We start from the raw sequence: 19,422 nt of genomic DNA, 5'->3' as shown, positions 1-19,422 counted from the left end.
TATGTTTTAGGGAATTTTTTAAAAAAAAGTGAATTCTGTAAAAATAAATTTGATTAGCGTCGCCAATTTCTGAGATCCTTTTTTTATTTTTCAGCTGTGTGAGGGCTTGTTTTCTGAGTGTCGAGCTGTTGCTTTTATTGGTATCATTTGATAATGTGATTCATTTATTTTTTTTACATTTTTTATAATTTTTTTGAGGGAGGTATGGTGGATATCAGAAAGTGATTCGTGATTTTTTTTTTTTCTGCATTCATTTCAAAGCAAAATTTTAAAAAATATTTCTAGGAATTTGTCTGGACAGGTAAAAATTATGCCATATACAGGTCAAGTCAAAGCTTTAAAGAAAAGAGAAAATTACCTTTTGTTTACACCAAATTATTGAGTTAAATCTATTTTTTTTTATTTCATTGTGTTTTTTTGCTACATACTACAATCTGTATTAAAAAAAAATAAAAAAATAGAAATCTTGCAGTTTTCACACTGACCACTGGGGCTTCTTGTTAGTCTAACTTCCTGTCGTTTCAGGAAATAACACATGTACATTAGCCACTATGATCAGTCTCGGACCCTGTCTCTGTATTGAAGCATCTAATGAGCGTGTGCAAAGGTCATTGTGATAGGAGGGGGAGGGGGTGAGCTGTGATATCGCCTACAGTGATTGGTGGATGTTACCTGCCATTGTAATCCTGTCTCTGATGATAAGGATCCTGGTGAAAACTTTTCCTGAAACCACAGAATGTAGGAGTCTAAAAAATCCCTAGTGGCCAGTGTGAAAATTGCAAGATTGCTAATTTTGTTTTTTTTAACAAAAATCATAGTATATCTGTTTTGTCAGCATTGAAAATGCTCATACAGTAAAATCGGGGTGTGATGGTTTGGCACACTGCAAAATTTTTACACTATAGTTAATAGACAAACAATGAAGCTTCTTAATATTTAAATCCCTTTATTTTAAGCCGCTCCTTCCTGTCTGAACAGGCAGGTCCACAAAATTCAACAACTGGCAATTTTGGGTCGTGCTTGTATACGTCTACCGTCACAGAGCCCTCAGCTACGTTAGCATATGACATTCAAATGATTTCATATATCAAGACGGTGGTCAACGTAAATGTTTCAGTCCATCAGGACCTTTGGTAATGGTCTGGCGTGATGTGGTGTAAAGTGAACTGGCATGCAGCCTTACATCACTAAGCACAATGCAAAGTGTCAGATCGAGTGGTGTCAAGCTGCACCATTGGACCCTGGAGCCGTGGAAAATATGGTCTTTGCAGCGGCATATCTAACTTTTCTGGCATCTGATAGATGATTCTGTGTTTGGTGAAAGCCAGGAGAACGTTACCTGCCTGACTGAATTGTGCCCGCTGTAGTGTTTGGTAGAGGAGGAGAAATGATGGACTTGTTTTTCGTGGGTCGGCCCCCTTAGTTACAATGAAGTTTAATGCTTCAGCACAAGATATTTTGGAAAATTGTAGCTTCCGGCTTTGAGGGAACAGTTTTGGGAAGGTCCTTTTCTGTTCCCCATGACTGTGCCCAATAAAGACATGGAAGGGGGAGATTGATGGAAGAACATGACCGGCTGCACAGACCCCAGACCTCAGCCCCGTCCAATAACTAGAGCAGGGATTGTGAGCTCGGCCTTTCCTCCTATATCAGCATTTGACCTCACAAAAGCTCTTCGGGATAAGGGGGGCAAAAATTACCACAGACTCCTTCAAAATCTTAGCAAACGTTAGCCCAAAAGACCTTATGCAAGAAGGTCACACTTCATATCACATGAATAAATATAGACTCTGGATTGGGATCCAGAATCCAGAAGAAGAATTACAGAAAGCTTCTGGAGGACCTGTCCTGTCCTGTATCACGCAGACACGTCATTGATATGAATGGGCACTGTGTAATGATCAGTTTCCTCCAAAGAATGAACATTTCCTGTCAGATTTCCTCATAGATCACAGCTTAAAATGGAGGTCCCAGTAGGAGGAAGCTTTGTAAACTACCTGTTGCCAAGGAACCCCCTCTAATAAATAAGGACTGTCCATAGCAGACCACCCATTTAAGAAATAAATTATACAGTTTTAAACATCCTGCCTGAAAACAAGGTCACATACTTATTATTATTTATTTGGCAAGGTCTTTCCCAGACTCTGTAGAACCGTTCACTTTGCTTCTCTTAGGCCCAGAACTCTCCGCCATGCACTTAGCCGTATCGGCCTATCTCCACTCAATAATGCATTCCCATTATTTCCTGTCAGGAAGCGTCTGCAGTTTACTACATCAATTACCGACTGTAGAGTCATGAATAAAACAATGTCCAAAATAATTGATTTCTCCACTTCATTCATTTCATATATACAGGGGCTTCTCACAAAATTAGAATATCATCAAAAAGTTTATTTATTTCAGTTCTTCAATACAAAAAGAGAAACTCATATATATTTATATAGAGTCATTACAAAAAGAGCGATGTATTTCAAGTGTTTGTTTCTGTTAATGTTGATGATTATGGCTTACAGCCAATGAAAACCCCAAAGTCATTATCTCAGTAAATTAGTATATTTTATAAACACCAGCTTGAAAAAATGATTTTAAAAAATGAAATGTTGGCCTACTGAAATGTATGTTCAGTGTATGTACTCAATACTTGGTCGGGGCTCCTTTTGCATCAATTACTGCACCAATGCGGCGTGGCATGGAGGCAATCAGCCTGTGGCACTGCTGAGGGGTTATGGAAGCCCAGGTTGCTTTGATAGCAGCCTTCAGCTCGCCTGCATTGTTGGGTCTGGTGTCTCTCATCTTCCTCTTGACAATACCCCATGGATTCTCTGTGAGGTAAAGGTCAGGTGAGTTTGCTGCCAATCAATCACAGTGATACTGTTGTTTTTAAATCAGGTATTGGTACTTTTGGCAGTGTGGACAGGTGCCAAGTCCTTCTGGAGAATGAAATTTCCATGTCCAAACAGCTTGTTAGCAGGGGAAAGCATGAAGTGCTCTAAAATTTCCTGGTAGACGGCTAATTGTATCCATCAATCAGTGATGGTTTGGGGAGCCATGTCATCTGCTGGTGTAGGTCCACTGTGTTTTATCAAGACCAAAGTCAGTGCAGCCGTCTACCAGGAAATTTTAGAGCATGTCATGCTTCCCTCTGCTGACAAGGATCCAGGATATGGGTTACAAGTGTCGCATTCCTTGCGTCAAGCCACTCATGACCAAAAGACAACATCAGAAGCATCTTACCTGGGCCAAGGAGAAAAAGAACTGGACTGTTGTCCGTGGTCCAAGGTGTTGTTTTCAGATGAAAATCAATTTTGCATTTCATTTGGAAATCGAGGTCCCAGAGTCTGGAGGAAGAGTGCAAAGGCCACAATCCAAGCTGCTTGAGGTCTAGTGTGAAGTTTCCACAATCAGTGATGGTTTGGGGAGCCATGTCATCTGCTGGTGTAGGTCCACTGTGTTTTATCAAGACCAAAGTCAGTGCCACTGTCTAACACAAAATTTTAGAGCACTTCATGCTTCCCTCCTTCGACAAGCTTTTTGGAGATGGAAATTTAATTCTCCAGCAGGACTTGGCACCTGTCCACACTGCCAAAAGTACCAATACCTGGTTAAAAAACAAAAGTATTCCTGTGCTTGATTGGCCAGCAAACTCGCCTGTCCTTAACCTTGTAAAGAAGAAGATCAGAGACACCAGACCCAACAATGCAGATGAGCTGAAGGCTGCTATCAAAGCAACCTGGGCCTCCATAACACCTCAGCAGTGCCACAGGCTGATCGCCTCCATGCCACGTCACATTGATGCAGTAATTGATGCAAAAGGAGCCCCGAACAAGTATTGAGTGCATTTACTGAACATACATTTCAGTAGGCCAACATTTTGGATTTTAAAATCATTTTTTCAAGCTGGTGTTATAAAGTATTCTTATTTACTGAGATAATGATTTTTGGGTTTTCATTGGCTGTAAGCCATAATCATCAACATTAACAGAAATAAACACTTGAAATAGATCATTCTGTGTGTAATGACTATATAATATATGAGTTTCACTTTTTGTATTGAAGAACTGAAATAAATAAAGTTTTAGATGATATTCTAATTTTGTGAGATGCACCTGTATAACGATGTGATAGGCGACCTCTGTATCCTGGCAAGCCTGGTTTCACACTTGCGTAGAGCAGAGCTGTGGAGGGCTACGTAGTTCCTCCGTTAAACCCGCCCACTGCCGCACCTCTTCCATTCAGCTCTGCCTACATCTTTAACATTGGGTATACAGGCCATGCGAATGTATGTGGATGCCTCCGCATGCGTCGTTTTGATGCTGCACCGAACTGCACCAAACGCAACATGTTGCATTTTGTTGCAGTCAGGGCAGCGTTAAAACGATGCATGCAGAGGCATCCGCATACATTCGCATGGCCTGCATAACCAATGGTAAAGAAAGGTACGCAGGACGCATGCCGACGTAGGCGGAGCTGAATGGAAGAGGTGTGGCAGTGGACGGGGCTTATCGGAGGAACTACGCAGCCCTCCACAGCTCAGCCCTACGCAAGTGTGAAACCACCTTACTACAAAGCAACTACACTGCTCAGTACTGCTGTATAATGTCCTCCATGCTGCTGCTGCTTCTGAAGCTCCTGGTAGCAGATCAGGAGTCACTCAGTCACTCATTTCTGTGTGTGCTGTGTATTGCAGACATCATAACAGTTATTCTCCACCCACCAGCTCAGAGACAACTCAAAATTAGAATAAAGCTTTCAGAGGGGAAACTGGTGAAAAATGCAGGATACAAGTCATATAATGGGCAAAAATAGTGTTATTTCTCATGTACATAGCTTATTCTGAAAAGTTACCTGAAAAAAACAGGTGAACTTTATAGCAGACTAAGGCAAAGTGTGGCCTGCCAGCAACATCCGGCCCAGTGGCTGTTCCAGTTGGTCCTATGGACTGAGACAGCTGAGGGGCCTAAAACAGTGTCCCATGGGCCGCACCATACCTTTCTCCGCCCCTCACTCGATATAACTGCTATCTGCATCCTCAGGATAAGGGCTCATACTGTATATAGGAAACTATGTGAGGGCTCATACTGTATATAGAAAGCTATGTGAGGGCTCATACTGTATATAGGAAGCTATGTGAGGGCTCATACTGTATATAGGAAGCTATGTGAGGGCTCATACTGTATATAGGAAGCTATGTGAGGGCTCATACTGTATATAGGAAGCTATGTGAGGGCTCATACTGTATATAGGAAGCTATGTGAGGGCTCATACTGTATATAGGAAGCTATGTGAGGGCTCATACTGTATATAGGAAGCTATGTGAGGGCTCATACTGTATATAGGAAGCTATGTGAGGGCTCATACTGTATATAGGAAGCTATGTGAGGGCTCATACTGTATATAGGAGGCTATGTGAGGGCTCATACTGTATATAGGAGGCTATGTGAGGGCTCATACTGTATATAGGAGGCTATGTGAGGGCTCATACTGTATATAGGAAGCTATGTGGGGGCTCATACTGTATATAGGAAGCTATGTGAGGGCTCATACTGTATATAGGAAGCTATGTGAGGGCTCATACTGTATATAGGAAGCTATGTGAGGGCTCATACTGTATATAGGAAGCTATGTGAGGGTTCATACTGTATATAGAAAGCTATGTGAGGGCTCATACTGTATATAGGAGGCTATGTGAGGGCTCATACTGTATATAGGAAGCTATGTGAGGGCTCATAATGTATATAGGAACCTATGTGAGGGCTCATACTGTATATAGGAAGCTATGTGAGGGCTCATACTGTATATAGGAAGCTATGTGAGGGTTCATACTGTATATAGAAAGCTATGTGAGGGCTCATACTGTATATAGGAGGCTATGTGAGGGCTCATACTGTATATAGGAGGCTATGTGAGGGCTCATACTGTATATGGGAAGCTATGTGAGGGCTTATACTGTATATAGGAAGCTATGTGAGGGTTCATACTGTATATAGGAAGCTGTGTGAGGGCTCATACTGTATATAGGAAGCTGTGTGAGGGATCATACTGTATATAGGAAGCTATGTGAGGGATCATACTGTATATAGGAAGCTATGTGAGGGCTCATAATGTATATAGGAACCTATGTGAGGGCTCATACTGTATATAGGAAGCTATGTGAGGGCTCATACTGTATAGGTGGACTTGTATCTTCTATGTGAAGGCTTATACTGTACATAGACCACTCCATGCAAGCGGCAGGTTCCGGTGCTAAGGATGGTATGCGACAAGGACCTGCCATGACATCACGGTCATGTGACCGAACTACAAGGGGCCCACGGAAGGTGAGTATATGTTTATTTTTTATTTTTTAACCTGTGACATACGTGACTGGGCAATATACTACGTGGGCTGGGCAATATACTACGTGGACATGCATATTCTAGAATACCCGATGCATTAAAATCGGGCCACCATCTAGTACTGTATAAAGAGGAACTATGTGAGGGCTCATACTGTATATAAGAGGACTGTGTGTGCTCATATTGTGCATAGGGGCTGTGCGTGGGCTCATACTGCATATTGGGGGCCTCATATTATATATGGAGTCTATGTGAGGGTTTACACTGTATATAGGAAGACTATGTGGGGGCTCACACTGTATAAAGAGGACTGTGTGGTGGCTCATACTGTATATATATATATATATATATATATACTGTATATGTGTATAGGTGGTAGTGTTTGGACTCATACTGTATATAGAGGGGCTATCTGAAGTCTCATATTATATATAGGGGGCTAAACGAGAGCTCATACTGTATATAGGGGGCTGTGTGTGGGCTCAGATGGTATGTAGGGGGGTGTCATCATACTTAAGTGATACAATTAATATTAATATAAAATAATAATTGTAATATGTTAATATTAATATTGAGCAGAATTAATTTCAGCCTATTGGTTCGACCCTCCACAACAGTGACGGTCTCTAATGTGGCCCCTTGAGAAAATTAATTGTCCACCCTTGCTTTAAAGGGTTATTCAATGGAAGTCTTCATTCAGAGGCTGGACAGACATCTGTCCGAGATGGTTTAGTGAATCCTGCATTGAGCAGGGGGTTGGACGCGATGACCTCCGAGGTCCCTTCCCACTGTAACCTTCTATGATTCTTGGGGAAAAAAGTTATCCCTATCCATAAGATAAGAGATAAATTGCTGATTGCTGGGGGGTTTCAACACTGGGACCCCCATAGAGTCTGAATTTGGAGCTCTGGGTTCCCAGGGCCCAGATCACTGGATCGATGGTGAGGCCCAGTGGTGCACATCAGTGACATTCCTGGCCCCCAATGCGGTTATGTGGAACGCCATGCACATCATGGTGAATGGAGAGGGGAACCGGGCAGAGAGCGACAGTAACAGGAAAGGTGAGGGCCAGGTCTAGGACGGGTCACTATAATATTTTATTATTACATGTTTTCAATACTTTTTATTGAGTTTTAAATTTTTTCAAACAAACGAACAAACATTTACAAAAAGATTTTTATTAATTTTTTTTAACCCCTTCACAGACCTGTTCATTATGCTTTGGGGTCTGGAGAGGGAGGAATTTTATTTGGATTGAATCAAATCTACCGGCAGATGTGAGAGTGTTATTATTCCCTTTATCTACATAGTCAGATTGTATACGACGCAGTCTGTGCAGACGGGGAATATTAGCAGGCTATAGGGCCACCCCCATTGCCTGTGAGAATGGTAAGACGCAGGGGTCAAAATAGTTATTCATTTCCAGGAGGAATAGTAAAGGGACATCACAATGTAGAGATCAAAGACTAAATGCGGCAGAATTGCTGTTTTATGGTAAAACATGTGAGAATCTATAGCTGCACCTCACTGGGGTCATAATTCCCGCAGAGCGGATAGGCGTACCTAGCATTGTTATCTATAGTATAGATATTGCATAAAATCTATAGAACATTATTAGCGAACGTGGTTTATGGCTTCATGATCAAAGTGCAGAGCGTTACCCTGAGTGTCTGCAGAGTATACATGTTCAATAACCCCATTATCTACAGATCAGCCATTAACCTTTAAATAACATAACCATATACTGGTTATTCTATGAAATTCTGTTCTTTGGTCATGTTTTCAGGCTAAAAACACTAGATTTCACAATACAAATTGCATTATTTAGTAAATAGATCACTTAGACCTGATGAGGCCGATGTACTTACTTTGTTAATCAGAGTTAAAATGTCTTTCAAAATGTGTTTTTTTTTTAAATTCCGATGTGAAGATGAGAATTGTATGGGTGTGAACGCCATTTTAATTTTTAATTCATAAATCAATAGAACACAATAGTACACATGAAAATATCTTATCAGAGAAATCTGCTTTTTTCTCCTCTTGGTCTGATCTGTCATTTTCAAAATTCTAGATTTCTTCAGTGAACACAGATTTTCCCATTATGGAGATAGGAGATGGCAGTTGGTGATTTTAAAATTCTATGGAAAAGGGAGGAAGGAGGAGCTACAGGCAGAGCTCCTTCCTCCTCCCCTCTACATAGACTCAGATAAACATCTCCTATTTCAGTAATGGCACAATCTGTCTTTATCAATAAATTAAGTATTTTGATAATGACTGATCAGTTCTTTATTAGATAGCATCTTCTTTTGTTACATATAAACTGAAATGACTGCGCATGTATCATGGGAAAACTTATTTTCCCATAGAGGAGCTGATAGATTGGTCTTCTGGTCACACGATACTCCGTAAGCAGTCTTTTTATATCTAACAAGAGAAGACTATGTAATACAGAGAGAGCGCTGTGAATAATATAGTTAACATATAATATACATAATGCTATACATAACAAGTGAGTACACTATACATTAAGGCATGGCGCTGTACATAATAAGTGAGAACACTATATACGAAGATGTGGCGCTATACATAAGTGAGCACACTATACACTAAGGCATGGCGCTGTACATAATAAGTGAGTACACTGTATACTAAGCATCGGTGCTATACATAATAAATTAATACATTATACACAAAGGCACAGCACTGTACATAATAAGTGTAATAATAATAATATTTATATAGCACTAACATATTCCGCAGCACTTTACAGGTTGCCCACATTATCGTTGCTGTCCCCGTTGGGGCTCACAATCTAAAGTCCCTATCAGTATGTCTTTGGAATGTGGGAGGAAACCGGAGTACCGGGGGAAACCCACGCAAACACGGAGAGAACATATAAACTCTTTGCAGATGTTGTCCTTAGTGGGGCTTGAACCCAGGACTCCAGCGCTGCAAGGCTGCTGTGCTTTCCACTGCGTCACCGTGCTGCCCATAGTGTATACGATATACACTAAGGCACGATGATATACATAATAAGTGAGTACACTCCACATTAAATTATGGTGCTATATATAAGTGAGTACACTATACATTAGGACACGGTGCTATACATAATAAGTGGGTACACTATACACTAAGGCATGGCAATAAACACAATAAGTGAATACACTATCCACTATGGCATGTTGCCGCACATAATAAGTGAATACACTATACACTAAGACACGGCGCTTTACATAATAAATGAGTAAACTATATACTAAGGCATGGCACTATACATAATAAATTAATACACTATACACAAAGGCACAGAGCTATACATAATAAGTGAATATGCTATATACTAAGGTACAGCACTATACATAATAAGTGAGTACACTATACACTAAGGCATGGCACTGTGCATAATAAGTGTATACACTATATACTAAGGCATGGCGCTATATCTAATAAGTGAGTTCACTATGTACTAAGGCACGGCGCTATACATAATAAATTAATACACTATACACAAAGGCACAGTGCTATACATAATAAGTGAATGCACTATATACTAAGGCACAGCGCTATACATAATAAGTCAGTACACTATACACTAAGTCATGGCGCTACATGTATTAATTGAATAGACTATACACTAAGGCACGGCGCTATACTTTATGAGTGAGTACACTATATACTAAGGCATGGCACTGTGCATAATAAGAGTGTACACTATACACTAAGACACGGTCCTGTACATAAGTGATTACACTATGCACTAAGGCACAACACTATACATAATAATGCTACATTCCTGTATCCATGTGAAGTGTCTGTGTGCTGCACGATTTTTTCTCATAGACACATTGAATATGTATATGATCCACAAAATTGGATCAGAGATGGACATGCTCTGAGTCTTGCAGATCTATTCCTCGGATCCAAGATTTTCACAGATACAGTATGTGAATGGATCTATAAAACTCTACAAGTCCGTGTGCCGTGCGATAAAAAAAAATCTGTCAGCACACGGACAAATCACACAAATGTGAGAATGTGGCCTAAGGGATTTTACAAATAACAGATTTACTCCAAGTCATACAGTATCGTCTGCTTAGAGCCTTATTCTGTTGATTCTTCTCCATCTAGTCAGACCTTCATGTCAACATCTCCAGCCACGATTATTTTGATGCACTGATCGCTGCAGCGCTGAAAACAGCAGGGTCTCCTATATTGCATATATATGTGTCTCCCGCATTCTGCGCCCCAGAATACAGATATGTACCCCACCAATAATATACAATTAGTCACACACCAATCAAAATATAAACTAATAAGTCAGCGCTGTGCCCCCCATTAACTATAATCTCCACCACCCAACAAATATAAATTAATCAGTCTCTGTGACTCTCCCCCCACCAACTCATTTCAAGGCTATGTGCACAAGTTGCATTTTTATGGACGCAAATATGTAGCATTTTACAGTCCTAGCAAACTAAATGAGATTTCTGAATTCTCATGCATGTTGCTTATTTTTTTGTCAATTCTTGCAAAAATAATGGGTGGGGAAAAATCCGTAACAAAAACACGTGTAAAAAGCATGGTAAAAAATGAATATTTTGTGCAGAGTTTTTCCTGCAAACACATTAGGATATGCAGTAGAATTTTCTGCTGCAAATCCTGAATGTGTGAACATAGCCTTAGTCCCTGTCCTGTGCCCCCCCCCCCCCATTCACTATAAGTCCATGATAGCGTCCTAATTAGTGATGAGCGAGTGAACTCGTTGCTCGGTTGGTCTCCGAGTATTTGTTAGTGTTCGGAGATTTAGTTTTCATCGCCTCTGCTGAATGATTTACAGCTACTAGCCAGGCTGAGTACATGTGGGGGTTGCCTGGTTGCTAGGGAATCCCCACATGTAATCAAGCTGTCTAGTAGCTGTAAATAATTCAGCTGCCGCGATGAAAACGTACTGTAATCTCCAAACACTAACAAATACTCGGAGACCAACCGAGCGTGATCGGGAAAACCCGAGCAACGAGTATACTCGCTCATCACTAATCCTAATGAATTAGGGGGTGGGAGAAAACGTTATCACGGTCTTATAATAAAATGGAGGTTGGAGAACTCGAATCGCTGTACGTTCCCCAGCGGTATCACCTCTTTCTCCTTCACCGCGCAAATTCAAAATTACACAGACACGTTCTGCCTGCTGACGTCATTTAAGCTCAGGATGGATTCCTGCATCTCCGCGCCATTTTCTACTATAGGCATGCTGCCTTTGATGAAGGCAATCTGACCATGGGCCCCTCGCAGCTTCGGGCTCGGAGTCACTGGCCGATTGTCCACTTTATTAACCGCCCTGCAAGTGCCCTTGTTAACCTCCGGGCTCCGGTGCAGCGGCATCAGCTATATGTTCACTCCTGCCATATCCACATTTGAATGACCAGTGGCTGTTCCAATACAATTATACATGTATTAAGAATCCTTTAGGCAGATTATATGCAGTTCAGCAAAAACCATTTGCAAGACGCTGATCCAGCAGCCAGGTTGGTAGGACAGGAGACCTGTGAATCTCGTTCTATAGGAAGTAATGTGGAGTAAATTTACATGGGTTTCCTACGGCTTCTCTGTTTCCTCCCACACTCCCATACTGAAAGGAGAGCCCCAATGGGGACAGCGATGATGTCTTTAATTGCCTGTGGAAATTAATGGCGCTATATAAGTAAGAAAAATACATAAGTAATGTGATAGGCCTGTCTAAAAAGAAATGTCTTTAGGTCACACTTAAAACTGTGAAAACTGGCAATTAATCAGATTGTCTTAGGTAGTGTATTCCATAGAACTGGTGCAGCACAAGAAAAGTCTCTGAGACGGGACAGGGAGGCTCAGTCATAGATCATTAGCGGAATGGAGATCACGGGGAGATTCTTTATCCTAATTAAGGTATGAACTATAATCTAATGTCACTTCATGGAAATTTTCCTAATCTTTTTGTAGGTAAAGGAATCGTCCTGCTGGTCCCGGAGCCCATCATAAACGCAACAGTGACCCAAAATGTCCTCCTTTCTGTTGAATACGCGACTAACGGAACGCCGTGGATACAATGGCAATACATGTCGAGCTGGAAGGCGCAGTGTATCATTGAGTGGAAGGTGAACTCTTACGTTAATGTTTCCGCCAGCTATGCCGGTCGGGTTCACAGGTTTGACAACGGCTCCATACAACTTCAGAATGTGGAAGTGAGAGACACTGGTTTCTATATGATCACAGTGAGTGATGACTTTGGAAGTACCAAGCAGAGCACAATTATCCTCAATGTTCATGGTAGAAATTCTCTCCTCCTCTCTTGGCGTTTTCTTAGCTCGTTTTTTTTTTTTAAGCTTCCGCCGTTTTCTTCACGACTGTTTCTCGTTTCAGAAATCCGCTATGAAGAGTTCTACTTCGTGGCTGTGTTCATTGCCTTTCTAGCTGCCGGATCGGCCGTGTTAGTCTGCCTCATGTGGCTCTGCAACAAGTGTATTAACATCGCCCAGAGGAGAAAGCAGCATCGGAGAGGTAACTATGCCCCCAAATCCGTACATTACTTGTTGCGTTGGCATGGGCAAGGAAGCACTAAGGATAGCGGATGCCGGAGGTGGAAGCCGCGGCACCGTACATTTTATCGTGACCGTGTCCGGCTCACTGCATGGAACATCTTCAGTACCAGGGACAGCCACCATCCGAGGTACAACCGCTTGTTAACAAGAGCCATTCATATCGGTTGATCAGTGTAGGGGTGAGGACGTTTACCAGACAGACTCCTTTAAAGGACTTATCTAATACCCCTTTTAAATTAAATAGTCTTGCTAGAAAAATATAAAAAAAAACAAAACCATATATTCAGGGTGGGCCATTTATAAAGTTGCATCCAAAATGGCCGACTTCAAAATGGCCGCCATGGTCACCACCCATATTGAAAAGTTTTCCCCCTCCCATATACACATGTGCAAGAAACAGGAAGTTGATAGTACCAACCATTCCCATTTTAATTAGAACCAAACAGAGAACACACAACCAAACGAATGCCCAAAAATAGATTCAAAATAGATTTATTTATTAATACAAAAATATATACCAATTGGTAGGGGGAAAGAAACCAAAAAAAGGCACAACAACAAGGAGACAGGGCAAAATACAATCCTGCAATGGTAGAATGATGGCGTAATGTAAATAGAAAAAAAGAAATAAATATAAAGCCAACCACAGAATTGAAAAAAAAATATATATATACAAAAAATATAGAAAATATATATATATATAAAAGATATATATATATATATGGACACACTAAACAAAAATAAATAATGAAAAAAATGAATGAATGAAAAATGGATGATACACCTTTAAAAGAGACCTAAGAGGGTTAAAAAAATAAGAAAAATGTGATGTCTGTAATTGCGGTAGGAATCTAAATATGTAGAAATGTAAAACCCAATACTTGAAAATAAATATGGAAATTGCGCGGCTACATACAATATATGCTAATATGCTTAAATAGTAACATAGTACATAGTTAGTAAGGCCGAAAAAAGACATTTGTCCATCCAGTTCAGCCTATATTCCATCATAATAAATCCCCAGATCTACGTCCTTCTACAGAACCTAATAATTGTATGATACAATATTGTTCTGCTCCAGGAAGACCCTCTTGAACCCCTCGACTGAGTTCACCATCACCACCTCCTCAGGCAAGCAATTCCAGATTCTCACTGCCCTAACAGTAAAGAATCCTCTTCTATGTTGGTGGAAAAACCTTCTCTCCTCCAGACGCAAAGAATGCCCCCTTGTGCCCGTCACCTTCCTTGGTATAAACAGATCCTCAGCGAGATATTTGTATTGTCCCCTTATATACTTATACATGGTTATTAGATCGCCCCTCAGTCGTCTTTTTTCTAGACTAAATAATCCTAATTTCGCTAATCTATCTGGGTATTGTAGTTCTCCCATCCCCTTTATTAATTTTGTTGCCCTCCTTTGTACTCTCTCTAGTTCCATTATATCCTTCCTGAGCACCGGTGCCCAAAACTGGACACAGTACTCCATGTGCGGTCTAACTAGGGATTTGTACAGAGGCAGTATAATGCTCTCATCATGTGTATCCAGACCTCTTTTAATGCACCCCATGATCCTGTTTGCCTTGGCAGCTGCTGCCTGGCACTGGCTGCTCCAGGTAAGTTTATCATTAACTAGGATCCCCAAGTCCTTCTCCCTGTCAGATTTACCCAGTGGTTTCCCGTTCAGTGTGTAATGGTGATATTGATTCCCTCTTCCCATGTGTATAACCTTACATTTATCATTGTTAAACCTCATCTGCCACCTTTCAGCCCAAGTTTCCAACTTATCCAGATCCATCTGTAGCAGAATACTATCTTCTCTTGTATTAACTGCTTTACATAGTTTTGTATCATCTGCAAATATCGATATTTTACTGTGTAAACCTTCTACCAGATCATTAATGAATATGTTGAAGAGAACAGGTCCCAATACTGACCCCTGCGGTACCCCACTGGTCACAGCGACCCAGTTAGAGACTATACCATTTATAACCACCCTCTGCTTTCTATCACTAAGCCAGTTACTAACCCATTTACACACATTTTCCCCCAGACCAAGCATTCTCATTTTGTGTACCAACCTCTTGTGCGGCACGGTATCAAACGCTTTGGAAAAATCGAGATATACCACGTCCAATGACTCACCGTGGTCCAGTCTATAGCTTACCTCTTCATAAAAACTGATTAGATTGGTTTGACAGGAGCGATTTCTCATAAACCCATGCTGATATGGAGTTAAACAGTTATTCTCATTGAGATAATCCAGAATAACATCCCTCAGAAACCCTTTAAATATTTTACCAACAATAGAGGTTAGACTTACTGGCCTATAATTTCCAGGTTCACTTTTAGAGCCCTTTTTGAATATTGGCACCACATTTGCTATGCGCCAGTCCTGCGGAACAGACCCTGTCGCTATAGAGTCACTAAAAATAAGAAATAATGGTTTATCTATTACATTACTTAGTTCTCTTAGTACTCGTGGGTGTATGCCATCCGGACCCGGAGATTTATCTATTTTAATCTTATTTAGCCGGTTTCGCACCTCTTCTTGGGTTAGATTGGTGACCCTTAATATAGGGTTTTCATTGTAATACTAATAAGGAGAACAGGGGACTGCTACATAAATTTGGAGACACTGTGACATATAACACATAGAGTAAATTCTATTGTTGCAGCAAATAGCTAAAATAAAGTATCTCAAAGCAGGCTTTACCTGTAATACTGCCCTTCTCCTGGATGTGCCAGTCCCCGACGCGCGTTTCGGCGTCAGCCTTCGTCAGGGGGTCATTTTAATTAGGTGTATCCATATAAATGGCCCACACTGAATATTCATTCCAGCGACATTAGGCCACGTGTGCCCTGAAGCCAATCAGCGGCCACTATCGGGGTGCTGCGCTCAATCACTGCTGCTTGTCCAACATTCATCCAAGGGCTACGTGAGCCCTGCATTCAAAAGCCTCCACTATTGGACTGCTGCGAACTCTCACTTCGGCAGGGCTCACGTCCCATAACAATGCCACGAAAATCACGGTGTCAACATTGCTGGTAGGTGAGTATCTGTTATTTTTCTTATTTTACAGCGTGGACTACTTCATTTAAAAAGGGGTTATCCAGATAGTGGACAATCCCTATAAATGAGATCATCTATTTTTTTTAGGAAAGAGTTCATTTCCAGTTTTTAAGGATTTTTTTTCAAATCAGCCATACGGTTCCAGACATATGGGCCTTTTTATTCAGTGCTGATTTGTAGCGCTTTTAAGAAGATGGCGTGCCTCGCAGGGTAATTATGCAAAGCACATAAAGACACGCCCCAGAGGATCCTTTGAGTCACACCCCTTTGTCAAAGACTATAAAATTAGTACTACCTAAAAAGCCCGATAACTCCGTAGCTGTATGGAGCATTTAAAAAAAAATCAGGAGCGGCGGGAATAGAATAAGAACAAAGACTGGCCGCCTGGTGAGAAATTTTCTTTAAAGACAGTATCTATTCTGCAGTTTCCATATTGGTGCTCAGGAGTCACACTACCCTGTCACCTGGAGGAGATGGCAAGTTTCTCGACTGTCAGCTAACCTCCGAAATCTCCAGAAAGAAGGATTTCTGGGAGGTTTCCCGCTCCAGACGCCACCGACATCCAATAGTGCCCTTGAGGGCTGCCAAAGTGAAAAGTGTTCTAATTCCAATTTATAAGGTCACATGTCATATCCAATCCCGTCTCTCCATCCTCACGTATGCTTCGTCACACACCATAAATTTATCTCATTCATACAATAAAGAACAGTGAAGATTTCTCAAAACTGCCTAAAGTAAAACTGTATTTGTTGCCCATAGCAACCAATCACAGCGCAGCTTACATCTTAGCAGAGCTGTTTAAAAAATGAAAGCTGAGCTCTGATTGGTTGTGCTGGGCAACAAACAGAGATTTTCTTGTAGACAGTTTTGATCATTTTTGAGGCTCGCTTGGGGATATTTATGACATTCTGACTACGTCCAGACAAACGTCGCCACTCCTGGACCAGTCACATCTGAAAATTGTGAACGTGACGGGGTTCGTGTGCATGTAAATATGCCTCGCGTGTAAAATGAACACGGCTAGTGCTTGCCGCTAAGAAGCCCGTGTGTAGAATTACTTATGTGCGCTAGCACAGGGGTCCCCAACTCCAGTCCTCAAGGCCCACCAACATGTCATGTTTTCAGGATTTCCTTAGTCTTGCCCAGGTAATAATTGCATCACCTGTGCAATGCAAAGGAAATCCTGAAAACATGACCTGTTGGTGGGCCTTGAGGACTGGAGTTGGGGACCCCTGCGTCTAGCACGTAGGATACCATTGTGCTATCTGTGTGCACCTGGACAACGCATTGAATGAAAATACATTTGTCTGAGAATAGCCTTTCTAAAAGAAAAATTGTCTTTCTTGCTTATAGCAGCCAATCATAGAGCAGCTTTTATTTCATATTCTGCCATTCAAAAATGAAAGCTGTGCTGTGATTGGCTACTAAAGGCAACAAATACAGTTTTTCTGTATACAGTACAGGTCAAAAGTTTGGACACACCTTCTCATTTAAAGATTTTTCTGTATTTTCATGACTATGAAAATTGTACATTCACACTGAAGGCATCAAAACTATGAATTAACGCATGTGGAATTATATACTTAACAAAAAAGTGTGAAACAACTGAAATTATGTCTTTTATTCTAGGTTCTTCAAAGTAGCCACCTTTTGCTTTGATGACTGCTTTGCACACTCTTGGCATTCTCTTGATGAGCTTCAAGAGGTAGTCACCGGGAATGGTTTTCACTTCACAGGTGTGCCCTGTCAGGTTTAATAAGTGGGATTTCTTGCCTTATAAATGGTGTTGGGACCATCCGTTGTGTTGAGCAGAAGTCTGGTGGATACACAGCTGATAGTCCTACTGAATGGACTGTTAGAATTTGTATTATGGCACGAAAAAAAAACAGCTAAGTAAAGAAAAACGAGTGGCCATCATTACTTTAAAAAATGAAGGTCAGTCAGTCCGAAAACTTGGTAAAACTTTGAAAGTGTCCCCAAGTGCAGTTGCAAAAACCATCAAGCGCTACAAAGTAACTGGCTCACATGAGGACCGCCCACGGAAAGGAAGACCAAGAGTCACCTCTGCTTCTGAGGATAAGTTTATCCGAGTCATCAGCCTCAGAAATCGCAGGTTAACAGCAGCTCAGATTAGAGACCAGGTCAATGCCACACAGAGTTCTAGCAGCAGACACATCTCTACAACAACTGTTAAGAGGAGACTTTGTGCAGCAGGCCTTCATGGTAAAATAGCTGCTAGGAAACCACTGCTAAGGACAGGCAACAAGCAGGAGAGACTTGTTTGGGCTAAAGAACACAAGGAATGGACATTAGACCAGTGGGAATCTGTGCTTTGGTCTGATGAGTCCAAATTTGAGATCTTTGGTTCCAACCACCGTGTCTTTGTGCGACACAGAAAAGGTGAACGGATGGACTCTACATGCCTGGTTCCCACCGTGAAGCATGGAGGAGGAGGTGTGATGGTGTGGGGGTGCTTTGCTGGTGACGCTGTTGGGGATTTATTAAAAATTGAAGGCATACTGAACCAGCATGGCTACCACAGCATCTTGCAGCGGCATGCTATTCCATCCGGTTTGCGTTTAGTTGGACCATCATTTATTTTTCAACAGGACAATGATCCCAAACACCCCCCCAGGCTGTGTAAGGGCTATCTGACCAAGAAGGAGAGTGATGGGGTGCTACGCCAGATGACCTGACCTCCACAGTCACCAGACCTGAACCCAATCGAGATGGTTTGGGGCAAGCTGGACCGCAGAGTGAAGGCAAAAGGGCCAACAAGTGCTAAGCATCTCTGGGAACTCCTTCAAGATTGTTGGAAGACCATTCCCGGTGACTACCTATTGAAGCTCATCAAGAGAATGCCAAGAGTGTGCAAAGCAGTCATCAAAGCAAAAGGTGGCTACTTTGAAGAACCTAGAATATAAGACATAATTTCAGCTGTTTCACACTTTTTTGTTAAGTATATAATTCCACATGTGTTAATTCATAGTTTTGATGCCTTCAGTGTGAATGTACAATTTTCATAGTCATGAAAATACAGAAAAATCTTTAAATGAGAAGGTGTGTCCAAACTTTTGCTCTGTGATATATATATATATATATATATATATATATTATATGTGTATGTTTTATGTCGCTTATCTGCCACTTGCCATAAATATGTAATTTATTGTTACCTGGTGTAAACAACGCTTTTCTCCTGAATCCGACGCTGTTTTTCTTATGCTCCTGCGCCTCTCCGTTGCTGAGATATGGCCTCCTATTCTCCGTATATAAATTTAGACTTGTTAGCCAAGAGGGTGTATTCCTCAAGGACCTGACTAAAACTGGCCACACCCATTTGGAGAAAAACACTAGATTCATCTACAGTGAAGAAGGGGCCATATCTCAGGAACGGAGAGGCGTAGGAAGTAAAGAAAAACAACGCCGGATTCAGGAG

General features: G+C 41.3%; 1 protein-coding gene across 2 annotated transcripts in view; it reads left to right on the top strand.

Moving 5' to 3' along the window:
* The window catches only part of VSTM5 (V-set and transmembrane domain containing 5), a 31,062-nt gene that overhangs the window by 10,149 nt on the left and 1,491 nt on the right, over positions 1-19,422 (top strand). For both annotated transcript variants that reach the window (XM_069759151.1, XM_069759150.1), the window contains 2 exons: positions 12,315-12,641; positions 12,735-12,872. In XM_069759151.1, coding sequence (XP_069615252.1) covers positions 12,315-12,641; positions 12,735-12,872 — 465 coding nt within the window. The remainder of the gene's footprint in view (positions 1-12,314; positions 12,642-12,734; positions 12,873-19,422) is intronic.

This window comes from Ranitomeya imitator, chromosome 3 (assembly GCF_032444005.1).
Source record: "Ranitomeya imitator isolate aRanImi1 chromosome 3, aRanImi1.pri, whole genome shotgun sequence".
Lineage (NCBI taxonomy): Eukaryota > Metazoa > Chordata > Amphibia > Anura > Dendrobatidae > Ranitomeya > Ranitomeya imitator.
The sequence above is the reverse complement of the archived record's forward strand: the minus strand, read 5'-3'. Positions and strand labels throughout refer to the sequence as shown.